Source organism: Echinops telfairi, unplaced genomic scaffold (assembly GCF_000313985.2).
Source record: "Echinops telfairi isolate 266 unplaced genomic scaffold, ASM31398v2 ScPeMD7_2565;HRSCAF=3150, whole genome shotgun sequence".
NCBI lineage: Eukaryota > Metazoa > Chordata > Mammalia > Afrosoricida > Tenrecidae > Echinops > Echinops telfairi.
This window is the reverse complement of record NW_022106463.1, coordinates 11,129,076-11,148,025: the sequence shown is the minus strand read 5'-3', so window position 1 is coordinate 11,148,025 and position 18,950 is coordinate 11,129,076. Positions and strand designations below refer to the sequence as shown.

General features: G+C 43.1%; 1 protein-coding gene across 1 annotated transcript in view; it reads right to left on the bottom strand.

Annotated features, from left to right (window-relative positions):
- The window catches only part of NBEA (neurobeachin), a 465,975-nt gene that overhangs the window by 374,747 nt on the left and 72,278 nt on the right, over nt 1-18,950 (bottom strand). Inside the window, exons 9-10 of the mRNA XM_045294000.1 lie at nt 7,636-7,833; nt 6,788-6,921 (exon numbers count right to left, since the gene is read on the bottom strand). Coding sequence (XP_045149935.1) covers nt 6,788-6,921; nt 7,636-7,833 — 332 coding nt within the window. The remainder of the gene's footprint in view (nt 1-6,787; nt 6,922-7,635; nt 7,834-18,950) is intronic.

Below are 18,950 nucleotides of genomic sequence, written 5' to 3'. Positions count from 1 at the left end.
GCTTCTGAGCTAGATGGCCGCTTGTTTACCTTCAAGCCTTTAAGACCCTAGACACTGTATCTTTTGATAGCTGGGCTCCATCAGCTTTCTTCACCACATTTGCTTATGCATCCACTTTGTCTTTGATGATTATGTCAGGAAGGTGAGCATCATGGAATGCCAGTTTAATAGGACACAGTATTCTTGCATTGAGTGGAGGTCCAATGTCCATCTGCTGCCTTAATACTAAGCATATAAATATATGCACATGGATCTATTTCCCCATCCTCATATATAAATACACATCCATTTTTAAAGGAGCTTTTTATTCACATCTGTGTTTCAAAAACAGATAACATTTATTTTTTAAAATTCAGAAACTATGCAGCATGTCATTTATGTGATGTCCAAGTACGCCCTAGGGAAAAGTTCACGTGAACAGAGAGAGTATGATCTGCTAGTTAGTCAGGTTTAATAATATCATGCCACCGCACACTCAAATCCATAGCACAGCCTTTTGCAAGAAGCAGCTATAACTCTGACCAAGAGCCACTGTGACCCACTCATCTCATCAACAAAGAAAACAAGGATCCAGGCAGCGTGCTCAATAATCAATAATCCCTGAATGTTAGGCCCCCTTCTTAGGTGCCCAGAAGACATGTTCTCACTGCCCCCCACGTGAACAAGAACACAAATGCAACAGAAGGCCCATCTGTCAGGATGCCCCAGAGCCTCTCTTCCCTCCTTGCACTAACCCCAACTGCCCTGAATTGGGATGGGACCTATAGCCCTGAGCCAATGCAATGCCCCAGTGCCAAGCGTGAATGTGCACAGCTGCAGATGGAAAGGTGGAATACTGGGCAGCACTGGTATTTGGTCTTCAGCATGGCACTAAGCTTGAGCATATAAAGGTTATAATCAGGCAGGGATAGCTTGCAGGATGCAGAAGCCTTTACCTTCAGAGTAGTCACACTACAGAATAGTCAGAGAAGGGAGGAAGCTGCCAGGAAGCTAGGGGGCAAACCATGATAAGGAATTAGTACAGTTTGCTATCCCAAATCTGCCGTCCAGAAAATAAAACCACTGCCATCGAGTGATTCCAACTAATTGCTACCGTGTGTAGAGTTTCCAAGGCTGTAAATCTTTCTGGGAGCAGACAACTTCACCTTTCTCCTTCAAAGAAGCTGGTAGATTTGAATCACTGGGCTCAGTCCCATTCTAGAGACAAATATCACACCAGTCTAGTGCTCTTCCCTGGGTTACAGTACTTATGTGGTGTCCCAAACCAAGCCCTCTGACTCCAAGCTCCAGCTAGTAAAAATAAACTCGCCACCTGAAGAAAAAATAAAAACAGAAATTGTTTAAAAACACCCTGTTTTTAAAACTCTGGTTTTATCTTTTATGTAGCAAAACACTGTTAGACTCTCTGGTGACACCGTGGCTCCTGCGGCAGGTGATGCCAGTCTGCTTCGCATCTGAATGTCCTGCCCCATAACTGCCTCTTCAGAGTCCGCTATCCAGAATACCGTCCTTGCTGCGTCAAGGAAAGTGCTGGATGAAAACGGCTACCGGGCTCTTCTCAGCTCCTTCGTGTTGTTCTTCGTTTTAGACAGCTGTGAAAACGTCCCGTGACAATGGCGAGAAGGCGGCTTTGGCTGGATTGGAGTAAGAACCTCAGCTGGTGGGGTGTTTGCGTGCTGTTCTCTATGACTTGCTTCCCGCACACGTCCTCCTGCTATAACTGCCGCAAAAGCCATGACTGGGCCTGAGTCTTGTGATGCTGCTGGGCTATTTCCTCTGCCAGGCAGGACCCACACCCTGGCTGCTCGGTGCTGATTTGCTCTCTGCAGCAGCAGCACACTCTACACTTCCCTCACACCAGGTCATGCACCGACTTTGGGGAACATGCCCTTTGTTTTAAAAATGCTCTGTGGAGCAAGATTCCCTCGAGATCCCCGCAGGTGGTGGCTAGGTGGTATAAAGGAGCCTCCTTCTTCAGGAGCAGGCACACACAGAGAAGAATGGGACGCAGAGACGCACAGTATGCAAGCATTTCTTTTCCTCAAATGACTCCATATCATGTCATTACTGCTGTGTTGGCCAAATGGACCCACGGGAAGAAGATGTCCAACACACAGCTCCCACAGCCCTTCCTGCCTCCAGGAATCCTTACTGCAGGGCAAACATCTTTCAGACAGTCCTTTGCCCATCCTCACTTCTGCACCCAGACAGATCTGTTTGGGAAGACAGCTCCATCAGGCTGGCACAGGAGACCCAGGCTGGACGAAGTCAGACTCAGCCTTCCTGAGGACCACCGAGTCTTCCCTGAGGGCACGGAAAAGCAATGAGTGGCCACAACCTGGATGGTCCACTAGATTTGTGTTCTACAGACAGAACTCTTGCCGTCATTGAGATATCCTGAGAAGAGTTAAGGTCAGTGGCTGCATGTGTTGGGGAAACTAAGCAAGTCAACCTGAATTAAGGCGAGAATGAGAGGATAGCAGTGAAAGGGCCGCTGTGGCTCATTTAAGAAGTAACATCAGCAGTTCGCATGACAAGTGGTGTGGGAAACAGAAAGGCTGTTCCCCAGGTTGTCCCTATATTACATGCCACACCTAAGACGGTGCTTGCTAACACATGGTCAATGACTGCACACTTGGAGGTCAACTGCTTAAACGTTATCTCCCTGAGGGTTATCAGCCATCCTAAGTGATCATACCCTACAGTCTGTCCCACCCTAGGTGGGGCCTACTCCCTTCTGATAAGGGTAGTGGATTGTTCCCCTGAAGGGGAGCCCAAAGACAAGGTCAAGCCCACTCAAGAAGACCAAGGTTAGGCTGCCATCTTGACTTTAGAGTCCGCCCATCTTGTCACATGTGTACCCCTAGTGTCTCCCCTTCCTATTGCGTGTACAACTCCTAGCTTGTCCCCCTCCTGTTGCACGCAAGTCTATTGTACAAGCCCTTCCTGTTATGATGTAATTAGGGGGACTTGCACATCCCCTAAGTGTATATAAGCCGTGACTGGAAATATTCTCTCTCTCTCTCCACAGACCTGGCTGCTGAGATCATGGCCATCCGGGAGGTGAGCAACTGCATGCTCTATCTTGTCTGATGTCTCTTTAAATCTACCCCTCAATTATACAACCGCCCTTGGACCCATTCGTTTGTGGAGGCTGCTACTCCACAAGTGGGCACTACAGGAACAGCTGCTATTTTCATAATTCAAAGTCTGGAGGACAATGAAGGAGCTCGCTTAAGCGCCAATTTGAGTACCTGCATAGAGTCGATATTCCTAAATTAAATGAGGAAAAACAAGCCTACAAAGAGCAGAAGCTTCCAAGCCTTATCTGGGGCCTGCTGAGTGTGTGGTCCTGGATACATGCACACCCTGCCTAAGCAATTGGGCCCATCAACCTAACAGAAGGCAGGCTCGAGAAGACCCTTTGGGGAGTTGTCAGGTTATGACGTGACAGTGTGGCTGGAAGGGTGGGCTCCTGAGAAAGGCTCTAACTTCTATCTTATGGGTGCCCCAGGACAGCACCCGCATCTCTTGGGGAGGGTGAGGGGAGAGGAAGAAATAATCTGCCCCGGGCCAGGCTGCTGTGCCCACTTCCAAGGAGACGCACTCAAGCTCTGGGGGCCAGTGGGACCATCTAGGACACGGCTGAATTCTGTCTGAATATATGAGGGAGTACCCGTACCCCCCCCCCACCAAATGGTTAAAAAGCTCTACGGGGCAGCTTTCATAGAATGCATTTTTCCTGCTAGGTGAGCATCGCTCTGAGTTAGTGCACCCAGTGGCGTCACCTGAGAAGGTTCTCCCTGGTCACAGTGAATTTTTCCCAAAAACGCAGTTTTGCTGGAACCTCATTTTTTGTGATGGCTGATTTAAGAGAAGAGTGTGGCTGTGAAATTTTATTTCCTGCTCAGGAAAAATACCACAGAAACTGTTGTGATACTGAACACAGTTTACAAGGGCAGCACTACGGAACAACTCAAGTGTAAGAGTGGTTTTCTCATTTCAAAAAAGGTCAAATGTTGACCGATGACAAACCTGGTCAGACTGTTAATCAAGTTTTCTATTGCCACCAGGACAATGTACATGCTCACGCAGCCATCCAGGGCACCAGTTTATGGCAAAAACAACATGCTTCTCTTGGCCCACACACTTAACTCACCTGACCTCGCTCCATGAGACTTCTTTTGGTTTCCAAGAATGAGTTGGGACATTAAAGGAACAGCAATTTGATGAAGTAGAAGACGTGAAGAAAAAAAATGAGGGAGGTGCTGTCCGCTATTCAACATGAGTTTGAGAAATGTTTCCAAGAATGGAATCACAGATTTGACAAATGTACTACGGGTAATGGAGAGTACTTTAAAGGTGATAAGGTTGTTTTGTAAAAAAAATTTATTCTATAGCTTTGGAAAAAATTCATATGATTCATTTGCATGTTAGCCTGTACAGGTAAAGCAGCAACACTGTCATAAAATCGAAGTGATTCAAGCAATTGGCGTGCTCTCAGTAAGTAGTTAAAATAAATTTAAGGTATTTCATGAACAAAACACCAACACTTCCAGTTACACAGCACGTGGCTGAAAAGTCAGATGGAGGAGACATGGATACAAAGTGGGCAGAGACTAAGGGCACATCATATATGACAAACACCAACAGTTCTGAAGGCAGGCAGTGGGGATAACCATGTGTACTGGGCAAATGGTTCAAGTAAATGTTACTTGAACACTAGGATTTGACAATACTATGCACAATGGCATAAATTACTGCTCTGATTCTAGTTATAGTGCCAAATGGTTTCATCTCTCTAATTTTCCCCTTACTGAGCAACAAATTCCATTTCAGGTTTTAACACACGGGTTCAGAAGGAAGATTTCAGTTGCACATGGACTTTTCTAGTGGCTGCTCGATCTCCAAACCCTTTTCATTGCACCTGTGAGCTTTTCCATTACTGAGCAGAACGCGCACCGAAGTTCGCCTGGATGATAAATGGGAGAGCTTTTTGAATTTAAACCCAGGGCTGGATGCTAAAATTTGATTTTTCTAACTAGGCTGATCTTAAGTGCTCACAGTCAAGCATTATCACCATAGGCTTGGCCTCAGGATTCAAAGGGACAGGCCAGTGTGGCCCACTGGCACCAAAGAAGGCACAACCCTCCATAGAACTGGATGCTGGACATCCACAGCTCACTTTCCTAGTAAGACCAAGATCATCCTGTCACAAATGTAATGATATTAGCAATAACAATGCTAAAGTAACATCTGGTTAACAGCTATCTCAGGTCCCTTAAATTCGTTCCATCTTTACTTAATTCACTAGTTTTCTCATCAATTCAAAGTTGAATGGCCCATAAAGAACCCCAGGCTTATGTATGTATGCACACTGAGGAAGTATCCCTACCCTACTGCTGGCACAGAAATTAATGTTTGCCTATATAAATTCCCCAAAGAGGGTGGTGTAAATAGTTAAAATCACTGTTATAATTTTATCTTTACCACCCTACATGGATAATTCTAAAGCATAAGATTAAAGTTTATTGCAAAAAGTTTTATGTCACAGAAATAAGTGTAGTGACAAAATTATACATGAAATCAGCCTTTTTAGAAGTTAATACCATTTTACATAGACGTGAATTTGCCACTAGGTAGGTCTCGGTCCTCAAACATGAACAACATATAAAGACAGGCAAAAGTTATAGCTGCGCTAGTTGATGAGGTCATTATAAAATTGCAATATAGGAAAAATATGGTGAAGAAATCAGATGGTGTCCAGCTATCAGAAAGAATAGTGTCTAGGATCTTTCAGACCTGTCTTAAAACAAATCGGCATCTAAACGAGATGTCAACTAAGTCCACACGGAAGGAGCATACCAGCCCATGTGATCCAAGGATTGTTGATAAAAAATCTGAGATCCAAGGAAGGTATTAGAGCTTAAATTCTGAGCACCCAGTTGCTGAGCTATGGATGACAGTGAAAATCCAATTGCACAGTCACCATGTATATTAAACCTCCAATGAATTCCCTCTAACCCATGACCAGGGATATGAACAGTCTTGTAAAGTGGATTACTGCAGGTATAGGTAGGTTAAAATTTAACATATTATAATTCACCAGTTCTCAAGCTGTGGGTCGTGACCCCTTTGGGGGTCGAAGAACCCTTTCACAGGGGTTGCTCGAATCATAACAGTAGCAAAAATACAGTGAGGAAGTGGCAACAAAAATAATGTTATGGTTGGGGGTCACCACAGCATGAGGAACTATATTAAAGGGTCGCGGCATTAGGAAGGTTGAGAACCACTGTATTAAACTATAAGGTATGTGAACGGCATCTCAATAAAACTGTTAAAAACAAACCAAAACCAAAAAATGAATTAATTAAAAAGAGGGAAAGAAAACAAAAATTAAATTATCACCACTATTTCAGCTCTAGACTGCATAGAGGTCACTCAGTACTCTTGCCACAACCTTCACCCTGACCATTTCTTCCAACCAGAGAGGACAGACAGACATCCTGGATCACTGGAACCCTGAGCCTTGGCCCAGGGAACAGGCAGAACTGTGAGCTTCCCACAAGAACATTCTGTCACTGCCATGTAGCATTGGGTGGGAGGTCACGTATTGATGGAACATCTTCCCTAAGAATCTGCACAGTATTTTCAATACGTCTCTATCTTTGTGCTAACCGGTCAGGTGTTGGTGCTTCTGGGATAAACAGGGGCCAAGGCAGTGAGTAGACCAGTCGTACCCGGTGCATGTGGCACATTGCCGGGCTGTTCCTTCAAAGGGACATACCAGACAGTTGTTTCCACCTGACCGTCATTAAGCTGCCGATTGTCCAGCTGGGCAAAGAGAGGGAAGAGCACTTGGATCCCTCCGATGGAGTGGATTGCACTGTGAATCGAGTGTGTGACGATAGCTTTCACATCCTGTGGGCAGAAGCACAAATGTGTTTTCAACTCTCATGACTATTGCCTGCTCCAAAATACCCTGGAAGAGAATTAAATCACATGCCTTCATATTTTATAAAGCCCCACAATTAAAGAACGCAATCCATTTGAATATAAAAATTGAAGTCTTTTTTAAAATCACTATTAAATTCAACTACATTTGATACCTTCAGTTAAGTCTTTCTAGACTAATAATATGATGCAATGAATCAAATTCAGATACTTTGGAATAAGAAACATAACTAATGGATTTAAAGACACCTGGGTAATTTTTATACTAGAAAGCATTCGTAATAAGTTCTTAAATTGTATTTTCATATATAACAAGCACTCAGGTAATCAATTTTATTTTGATGGAGACTGAACACACAGAACCATATCTACAGCACAGGTTTCCTTCTCAGAAAATAAGGCCCAGGGGTACAAGTCAAAGAAAGAGAATGAAAGGCAGATGACAAATACCACTTCAAAAGAACTAGAAAATAAAAGCAAACCGACAAGCAATGCACTTGTTTATAAAATAAATGAGCTCTCTTTGTTAATCATTATTAAATTCAACTAAACTTGAAATATCCAGTTGAGTCTTTCTAGACTGAAAATATGCAGCTACAGAGCCAAACCATGCTGGAGCAGGGTGGACAGCAGCTGTCCAGTCGGGCAGGGAGATGCTGGGAGGGCCCGTGAGCCACTGACCTGGAGCATCAGCGCGTGTGGGGAGTGGACAAAGATAGAGGCGTTTTCCTTGGGTGATGATTCAAGACACAGCTGGGCGTCCGTGGCCTTGGCGTTGTAGGTGAACGCGATGCTGCTGGCGAGTTTCCCATCATATAGAACCTGCTTGTGATGCTCGGCCAGGTGAATGTCACTCTCTGACTTAAATTTGAAGGTGCTCTGAAAAGAGGAAGCAAAGTGACCATCTCCAGCTCTGCCCTTCTCCACACGCAAGATGACACACTGTCCAGGCACTGGAAAGTGGGTCTCTTTCACATTACTTTCTATCATACTGTTAGATTGCTTGGTGTATTCTTATCTTCACTTCATTTCCATGAAAGATAAACCTATCAAGTTAATATACAGCCTTGTAGATCTCCAGAGTCCCACTTCTTGTAGTTTTCAATTATTTACCAAATCATTTGCCTAGACAATTATATAAAGCCAGGTAATGTCAAATGGAAGTAGGACGTCACTTTACTCTCTCCTTCCCTATACTTAGTTCTTGCTAAAACTTGTCAGGGAGGTTGGTGTCAGTGGAGAGTGGCTAGCACATGCATTGCTGTTATGGAAATGTAATCCTGTAGTCTTTGAAGACTACAGGAGTGCTGAGACATGAGCTATTTCTTTCTTTACTACAAAGCATAACAGAGAAGCTCCACAAGGACACAGCACGCTCCATGCTAAACTCAGAGGAGACGTTTGTTCAAGCATGTAGCTACTTTAACAAAAAGAAAAGCAGGAGAAAGGTACCAGCTGACATCAGAAAGGTGTGATTGGAATCTCTACAGATGTGAACTGGACAAGGGCAAAGACCATCCAACCTCTGCTGCCACCCCACAACGTGGGCATCACAGCATGGCAGTCCTCAATACAGCAGTGAGGACCACCTGGGAGGGATGAGAAGATCCAGGCGCAACACAGCCAGGACAGAATACTAGGCTTTCTGACTTGAGCTTGGAGTTCAACTGATTGGTAGGGCCGTGGACTGGCTTATAATCTTGGCACCGTACTAATTCCCTTCTTGACTCTAAGAAAGTCGCTTAGCTAACGTGGATCTAATATCCTTTATGTCACAAAAGTTAAATCAAATGTTTCAGGCATGTTCTTAAAAACAAGACACAAAAAAACCCAAAACTATACTCACCATAGAACAAGATAGAACTGTCCCTGTGGGTTACATGAGACTAAATCTGTATGTGAATATGTAAATCTTCATGTCTCATCTTTCTCCAGCAGAGCAGCTGGTGGTCTCAAACTGCTGACCCTGTGCTTAGGAGCCTAATGGATAACCACTACAGCACCAGGGCTCCTAAAAACAATGTTTCTGTCAACCAATCGTGTCTCATGGTGGCCACTTGGCAGGGTGGAGCTGCCCCCTGGATCTCCTGGACCTCTATCTTTAGGGGAGCACATTGCCAAGCCTTTTCTATCTCAAGGTGCTGATGGGTTTCAGACACCAACCTTCCCACTAGCAGCCATGCACTCAACCACAGCACCCCAGGGCTCGAACACAAATCTTAGAGGAAGCAAAAGTATATGCAGATATGTGAAGTCGATCTAGCGGGCCGTGTGCCATCTAAAAAGGGTCCCTGCTGCTCAGACCAAATCAGCCACTGCTTGTGCTACCACGGCTTCCTTAACAGTCAAAGATAAACATGAAAACTGAATTGTGTGCCAAATTTCCAAACTTTTCAACTAAAGTTGTGTGGTAGCCAAAAGTGCCAAGTCACATTGAGCCAGTTTGGACTACAACTGGGCCAGGCTATGGCTAAATAATCCCTCTGGCTCAAATCTGGAGAAAAACTGCTGGTGAGCAGGCGCAGACCCTTCTGGAGACAAAAGTGACACGAACAAGAAAGTCCTCGCGTGCATCTGGTCGTGGGTGGTGCTTTTTCTCTGCTAAATCCGGATGTGTGGAGATACTGTCCATCACAGAAATCACTCAAGTAGCCACAGTGTTAGGCTCTGACACTGTTGTGCATTCACCTAAATGCGGCATAGAACTGCACCTCTCAACGAAATGTTCCCAGGAGGCATCACCTCGGAAAGCTCCTAGAGTCCCTCTCCCAACCTACAGCAACACGGGATTTAAATATATCCCAGAATCAGCCATTACTGGGTTAAAATAAGGATTCTATTTCCACCCCCTCACATTGCAGCATCAAACCAAATCCTGCTGTCAATCGGTTCCGACTCACAGGGACCCACTAGGTCTAGGTCAAAGCAAGCCGCCCCTCAGGTTACCGAGACCATGTCTTTACAGGCGCAAGCAGTCTCACCCTTCTTCTGAGCAGCTGCAGGTAGGTTTAAACGATTAGCCTGGTGGTTGGTCACACAATGCATGAGCCGCAGTGCCACCAGGGATGCTTCACTACAGGATAAATACAGAAAGCAGCTGGCAGTGACAGTCAGTCTCTGCCTGGAACTACAGGTCAGCTGTGCTCCTCAGCCAGCAGTGTCAGCAAGAGAAGCCCACCAACCAGCAGCCTTCTTCCCCAATCCCTGGAGTTCAGTAAAGTATCCATGCTAGAAAGTTTCCAGTATTTTTAGGTGGTTCTGTTTTAACCCAATCCTTCTAAAGTAAACATTAAAACACTGCTGACGAATGTTAGGGAGCACTCATTAGAAATCAACTAAGGGTTTCACAGCCTAAGTAAACCGTGGACAACAAGGAGAGGCTGGGTGTGCACAGGCCGGGCACCAAGGCACGGGAGCAGCAGCTGGGGGAACAGGAGGCCCCAGACCTGCACCCTCTGTCACTGCCAGCGTTGGAATAGTCGGGAGTGGCACTGGTGTCTCATGGCATAGAGCAGCGGCCCCCTTTTATGTTGATGATGGCAAGCTCAGAAATGCCATCTCACCAGCTGGGAGCAGTCATAGAGGGGTAGGGGCACATGCTGTGGCTAGGAGGAGCTGCCTCAAATCCAGGGAATATTGTGGAAAGCTGTTGAAGGCAGATGGTAGTCTCACTAGAGGATGAAACCAAAATGAGCCCAAGGTCCACAGTGGCAGCCGGTCAGTGTTGCAGCAAGCAGAAAGGGCACTTAGGCAGGAAGGTCACAAGGGCAAGTGTTGCCCATCACCCACCAACAGCCTTGTCCCCACTCCTCAGCCACCAGTCAGGGTGGCTGTGGTGGCGGCCCCTGGGCACAGTGGAAGGTCTTTGCCTTGGCCATGCCTTCAGATGATGGGTTTCCTATGAGGTTCATGCCGTCAGCACCAATAGAGGTGCACTGGCCTGTGGAAGTCTCCACGAATAGCCTTGGCTCACAGAGATGTATGCAAACCAATGAGACGTGAGAAGTAATGAATTTAAATAACACCTTCCGTAATACTAGCTGCAACTGAAAAACTGCAAATGGAAAACTGTATCATGAAATAAAAGCCACACATGCGAAAGCATGAAAAATGAGACTACTTGCTTAGGTAATACACATAATATGATAAATCACCCATTTAAATTAAAGCATAGAATGTGATTTGAATTTCCCTCTGAACAAGTTCCAAAATACATTTGTATTTATTTCTGATTTCCTCTACTTTTCCAAGCATGACGGTCTTCTCCAAGAAAGATCAATATCTCCAGTACTGGAGATGAAATCTTGCCATTCTCACATATTTATATTTATTAAATATAATTATATATTTTATGGAACAGAACAATAAGCATTTGTTTTAGTCACAAAGTATTTAAAAAAAACAGCATAAACATGTGGATTGAAGAAATCGTCAAGGAATGTTAATTGTGGTTATCCCTCAAACAGAATCCTCACACTCCCTGTGTGAGGTAAAAAGGGTACAAGCACGGTAGCACGTGCTACCGTGTAGCACGGTAAAAAGGGAGCGAGTCATACTGACTTCCTAGACCCAAAGAGCGTGTGCACACGCACACCCTGGTTTGTTGACTGAATGATCTACAACACAACCAACTACTCACTAGAGGACACAATACGGGAATAACTAGGAGTATAATAGTTGAAGAGGTTTTAAAAACAAAGCCAAAAATTATGTTACACATTATCTCAAATTTCATAAAATTAAAACCTGAAATTCTCTTTAACGATATAGGTTTGTCCAAGTCTCATTCAGATTACAACGAGAATTCATGGCAGAGGTAACGACATTCAATTGTTAGCTATAATACAGTGTGATTCACAATTCACCCTACTACACCACTTAGAATTTCCAGTAAAAATTTTTTTAAAGTTCAGAAATTTTAAATGAACTCTTATTGCTGTTGATAAGTTCAAGTTGGTTCATTTGGAATCACCACAAGCCCGTGTACAACTGAAGAAACACTGCACCACCCTCACAACTTTCTTGTTACGTTGGAGCCCGTTATAGCAGCCCCTGTGTCACCCCGATGTGCTGGGGATTTTCCTCCTGTTCACCCATCCTCCACTTTGCCAAGCATAATGCCCTTCTACAGGGACTGGTTCCTCCTGATGGCATGGTCAAAGCAGGTGAAATGACATCTTGCCATCCATGCTTCTCACGAACATTCTGGCTTTTGAATAAATATCTGTGTTCTTCTGGCAGAACACAGTGGATTACATATTTGTGTTAGTCCAGGTAGACTGGAGAAACAAATTCATAGACACTCATCTGTATATAAGAAAGAGCTTTATATAAAAGAGTAATTGTACATTAAGAAAGCATCCCAACCCAGTCCAGATCAAGTCCATAAGTCTGATACTAACCCATATGTCCAAACCAATCCATAAAGTCCTCTTCAGACTCACGAAGCACATGCAGTGCCGCCGAATGCAGGAAGATCATAGGCCAGTGGGTGGGATGTCTTGTGGATCCAGTGGCATTGTAAGCATCTCAGTTCTGGCAGGAGTCTCCATGTGGCTTCTCTAGCTCAGGGCACTAGTGTAATTCCATGTGTCTTGTCAGCTGCAATGTCTCCCAGGGAGTGAGCAGAGAGAGTGTCTCCTGCCTCCAAGGAGGAATACAGGAGTTCCCAGAATCCTCAGGGGAAGGCAATGCCCACACAGAGGTCTCATTGGCTATGAACTGATTGGCAGGCTAGACTCCACTCCCTCGCTCTTACTCCTCTCAGATTAACGATTATACAGCTACCGCTGTATTCCTCACCAACACCAGGGCAACAAGCTTTCTCCAGTCCTTCCTTATTCTTTCGCCAGCTTTCACATGCATGGGAGGACACTGGAAACATCATGGCCCGAGTCAGGTATGCTTCAGTCCTCCTCAAAGGAATACTTTTACTTTCTAACACTTAAAGAGGTCTTTTGCAGCAGATTTGCCCAATGCAATGTGCCATTTTATTTCATCAGTGCTGGGTCAATAGTACTCACTTTGGATCCAAGTAGAGTGAAATCCTTAAAACATCAATATTTTCTCCGTTTAACATAATGCTGCTTATTGATCCCGGTGGGAGAATGTTTTGCGTTCTTTATACTGAAGACTGTAATGGTCTTTGATCTTCATCATTCACGTGCTTCCAGTCCACTCCACTTTCAGCGAGTAAGGGTGCACTATCTGAATATGGCAGCTGTCAATGAGTTTCTCCAACCCTGATGACACATCCATTGACATATAGTCCAGGTTCTCAAATCTGCTCAGCAGACAGATTGAATTGAGACAGCTTTTCTGATTTTGAACAACATGGCATCCCTTTATTCTGCTTGAACTACTGGTCTCTGTACAGCAGCGGTTCTCAGCCTTCCTGATGCCGCGACCCTTTCATCCAGTTCCTCATGTGGTGGTGACCCCCCAACCATAACATTATTTTTGTTGTTACTTCATAACTGTAATTTTGCTACAGTATGAATCAAGCAACCCCTGTGAAAGGACCGTTTGACCCCAAAGGGGTCATGACCCACAGGTTCAGAGCCACTACTGTACAGGCTTTGTAGGAACACAATGATGTGCTCTGGAATTTCTCTTCTTCACGTTACTATCTGTAATCTGTTAGGATCCAAGCAGCATTACAAATAGTTGTGTACAACTATGCAAATGGTCTACATATAGTTATGCACAGTGTTATGATCCACTATGCAAAGCCTGTCCATAATCAATAAAATATATTTTTTCTGTCAAAATTCATCTGATTTCAACAAGGATGTCCTTCCTGCTAAATCCTCTTCTAAATACAGCTTCATTTTCTGGCAATTCCCTGCAGATGCAACCATTTTAAATTATCTTCAGTAAAATTTTACTTGTATGTGTTATTAATGATATTGTTCGATAATCTCTTTGGAGTGGGCACAATTTAGGACTAGTACCAGTCAGGTGGCCAGCGGTGTCTTCTAAATGTCTTAGCCCTCGGAGAGTGCAAGCAGAGTTGCACCCATTGGTATTTTCCTGCAATCTTTGGAGGCTTGCATTTTGCCAGTGTCCTCAGTGTGGCTTGTATTTCTTCCTTAAATGTCATCAGTTTTTGATCATACACAAATTTCTGAAATGTGGTAAACTGAGGATAGAAAGTATGTGACCTTATTTCTACACTCAATACCACGGGCATGGAAAACTAGTCCCATTTTGAGAAAGATCTCCACTGTTCTGAGATAGAAATATTTTCAAATACATGTTCTCCAGGCTGAATTAATGTGCCCCCCACAATAGTCCTCCATTGATGAACTGTCATAAAGTAGTACCATATACAATGAATTATTTCTGTGTCTGACTACTTCACTATGCCTGAAGGTTATCTGTAGATCAGAGCAATCAGGTTCTATAGTCAACCCACTGTAAAATGTAGCAAACTCTGTTTTGACATTTCTTGCTGATACTGATCAGAGATTACTTCCCCTGGGGAGGGGGAGGAGGAGGGTTCAGGGCATTAGAGGTCAACTAGCACTAGGTCAAGATGGTGGCTCACCTCATTGCTTGTTTATTACATTGCCTGCTTACACTATTACCCATCAGTTATGTATTATGTTAGCTGTAGACATACATGCCTTATGAAAGCTCTCTAAGCCCCATTACATAACCCATTTGAAAATATATTCACTCTCTCAGTTCTGACATGGGATGAGGAGGCCCTGTGCCCTGCTGCATGTCTCTATTATTTACACAATCTCAAAGTAGTTCCTTAGGACTCGTCCAAGTGTTGGGGACACCCCCATAACCCCACACTAAAATCATGTGGATAATCATCTACTACAGTGACTCTAAGTGCTCCTTATTAACAGAGTTTTACTATCATTATTAATATCTTGTATGCTATATATGTGGCATATTATATAGCATATATTAATTATCTTAACATCGACAATCATCTTAATTCATATAATATACTAACATAGTATATTAATATATCAAACATACATACAACATATATATTATCTCAATATATTGTATGCGATATATTAGTTAACATATTATCTTAATATATTTTATGCTATATAATATATATTGTACATGATACCATACACTCTATTAATTATCATATTTCTAATCTTATAACACTGTACCTTTTCGATTACCTATTAAATTCCCTTGAGGGGTGAAGATATGCATAACTATCGTGATATTCCCTGTACATACTAAAATCTTCATTATGAATTGATAGTAAGATCAAATCACCGAGAGTCAATTATATCATATGTAAAACCTATCAACTCAAAGAAAAGTCTATCATAACCTAAGAAAAATGCATCATGTAACAGAGTAAGTTCTGAATTGGGCAAGGACAGGGGCACAAGAGCAAGAGTCAGTTTTACAAGAGAATTATAAATGAATTTTTTGCCACAATACTCATTTGCCACAATACTTGCATTAAAAGGATATAGAAATACAACATGTCTGCATAATTTCATCAATTCACTATTTATCAATTAATTCTAATAGGTAAATATGTTTATAAAGTACTTAGTAAAATAACAATATTTCTTTAAAATAATCACACCAAAGGCTAGCATTTACTAGACATTAACTTGGAAGTGTCAAAAGGATATATCTCAATCAATGATTGAATACGCCAACAGAAATCCAGTGTAATAATATACTTTAAATGTTTTTGATTAGGGGAAACAATAGTCTTGTACAGCACTTCATACCCATGAATATGAATCAATTAACACTATATAATATGATTTGGTGAAGTAAATAATACTAGTAATCAATACTAGTCCAAAAATAGAAAGCACATGACTTAATATGATACCACAGCACAGTGAATGATTTGAGAAGGCTCTTCTAGCCATAGCCTCTGTAACTCCCACCAAATGACCTTTCTGATGGGAAAGGGAAGGGTAGAAGAAGGTGGGGGAAATACCTACAGGATTCACTTGTGCTTGCTTGTTAACAGGATTCATTGTGATTGCCATCCTCCTGCATATCAAATGAGCCCTCTCAGAAGCATGAGGGGGGTGTTACTACCAGCAGGCACCAGGAATGCAGTGTATGTATCCTCTGGACCCAAAGACCCCTGCAAAGTGACCCTCTCCTCTAAGTTCAGGAGGCAGCTTTGACACCAGAGGAACAATGGAGGAGCAGCAGCAGCAGCAGCAGCAGCAAGAGCATGAGACGGAACAAGGAAAGCTGAGTGCACTGGGGCAAGAGGCTAGCGTGTGGAATGGGGGCCTCTGTGCACTTACTTGCTGACCCAGGAAGCTGGAGCTGAGTACCCTCCTCTTGAGACTTACAGGGGAGCAGCTCTAAAAGAAGTCTATAACCTGTGTTGACTGAACAACTGTATACTGAGCACTTTTCACTGGAATTGTCACCTGTTAACTTCCATAAAATATCCCATACTTATGAGCAGTGCCTATGAGTTCTGTGTGGCTATTGCAATAACTGACAGAACTTCGCTGATAAAATGACAGTGCTATGTGACAGAGCAGATACATAAAATGCATGTTATTATACTGCTAGTAGTTTCTCTTCTGCAGAAGATACCCAAAGTAAGCAAGTCATATTAACAAATAGTAATTTGTTATTAGTAACAAATAGTAAATTTGTTAGTAAATTTCTGAAATAAAAATCTTACTAGGTTTCCTTGTTATAAGACAAATGAAACAGAATAGTTTACTATTACTGATTCACACATTATACTAAGTGTTTTAAAAGCCTTGTATCCGAAACAAATTTCTGCAGGCTTATAATAAAGGAGGAGTTGGGTAGCGGGTAAGAAATAGTAGGTCAAATGACAATTATTCATGATATCTAATTTTTGCTTGCACAAGAACTTTTTAAAAAACTATAGCAAGTCAGTGCTTTAATACCAAGACAATATTTATAAAGAGCCAATACAATGACAATATTTTAATGCACTTCAAATAACGAAGTTGGTGCAAACTATGCAGCTGAAAAGGATCTGATCTGAGTAGGCCAGTGTTTAAGGTTAATACATATGCACACACATACATCAGCACACACATAGTTTGCTTATGAATCTAGGAAAGCTGGAAGTCATCAAAAACAAAATGGAGCTCATGAAGACTGGTGTGGGAAACAGATCAGACAATATACGGTTCACTGCACCTGGAATGACAAATGCAAGAGGAATGCCATCACAGTCATCATCAAAGAGGGCATTCATGGAACACCCATTGTGGAAAGCAATATGGTGCTACCTCAAAAAACTAGGAATAGAAAGAGAAGAAGGCCCTTGTGTTAGTACGGGTTGACTAGAGAAACAAATCCAGACATTCATATATGTGTAGGAAAGAGCTTTATATGAAAGGATAATTGTACATCAAGAAAATATCCCAGCCCAGTTCAGATCAAGTCCATGTCTGATATTAACCCACAAGTCCAATACTGGTCCATAAATTCATCTCCAGGCTCACACAGCACATGCAATGATGCAAGCTGCAGGAAGATCACAGGTCAGTGGATGCAAAGTCTTCTGGATCCAGTGGCAGTGTGAGCATCTCAGCACTGGCACAGGTCTCTACATGGCTCTGGGAGATCTCCGATAGACTCGACAGCAGAAAAGTGAAGCAGAGAGAGTCTGTGCCCCACCTCTAGAGAGAAAAGAGAGGACGTTCCCAGAATCCTCACGAGAAGGCAATGTCCACAAGGAGGCATCATCAGGCTGTGACCTGATTGACAGGCTAGACTCTACCCCTTTACTCTTAACACCTCTAGTTGACGTGAGATTATGTAACCACCACAACCCTCAACCCAGCTGTGAGGATGGCACAGGGCTGAGCAGTGTTTCACTCTGCTGTACATGCGGAGGCCTGTGTTGGAAAGGAGTCTACTGAAGGCTTGTAACACCATTACACCAGAATTCTTTTGGGAACTATTTGCATAGTATAATATTCTTATCATACATTATTCTCAACTACTCTATGTATTTATCTTTTGATTACCTCTTAGAAATAGCAAGATATAGTTGGATTTTTACAAGTATACTGAATTACTTATCCTATTTGTAATTATTCTAACTAATATATCAAAATTCACTAGTTCCATCTTTATTTGGGGTTACTTGACCTAATTCTAGGATGTCGGTCCTCAAAGTGACTTACTTCCCTGCCCTTCAGCACAATAAAGAGGTCTTGTGCAGCAGATTTAGCCAATGAAATGTCTTTGATCTCTTTCTTGACCGCTGCCTCCACGAGCACTGATTGTGGCTCCAAACACGATGAAAGCCTTGGTAACTTCATTTTTCTTTCCTCTGTTCTCCACCGGCCCAGAGTTGAGGATCTGAGTTTTCTTTACATTGAATTCTACTCTACCCTGACTGCAGGTGCAGATCTACTCTCTCCTGCAGGGTCCCCATTGGACTCAGCTCAATGACAGTGAGTGAAAGGACATCGCAATCTGTACGAGCCACAATGCAAGTTTCTTTACAATCAATCATATCCCATATGGAGGGCTGCACGCCTTGAGCTTCATCAGCAAGTGCCTCAAATCCTCCTCTCTTTCAACAAGCAGCAAAGTTGTGTCAACTGCATATCACAGTTAGTAATAAGCCTTCCTCTAATGCTGATACCCAGGTTTTCTTCACAGGGTGCAGCTTCTCTGATGATTTGCTCAGCATACAGATTGAATAAGGGAAGGGAGTACAACTCTGGCACACACCTTTGGTCCTGTAGTTGGTTTATGTTACTTTCTCTTTTCTTTTTTTTAAATCTAGCTGAGAAGCAACAAACCCCACATGGAAGAAGCACACCAGCCTCTGAGATGATGAGGTGTCGATGTCATGCATCAAAGACCCAGGACAAAAAAAATCATATCAATGTGAATGAGGGGGAGTGTGGACTGGGGACATCCCCTTACAGAAGGGTCACAAAGAAGAAACAAGCCAGTCAGGTGCAGTATAGCACCAATGAAACCCACAACTTTCCTCTAGTTCCTTAATGCTTCCCCCC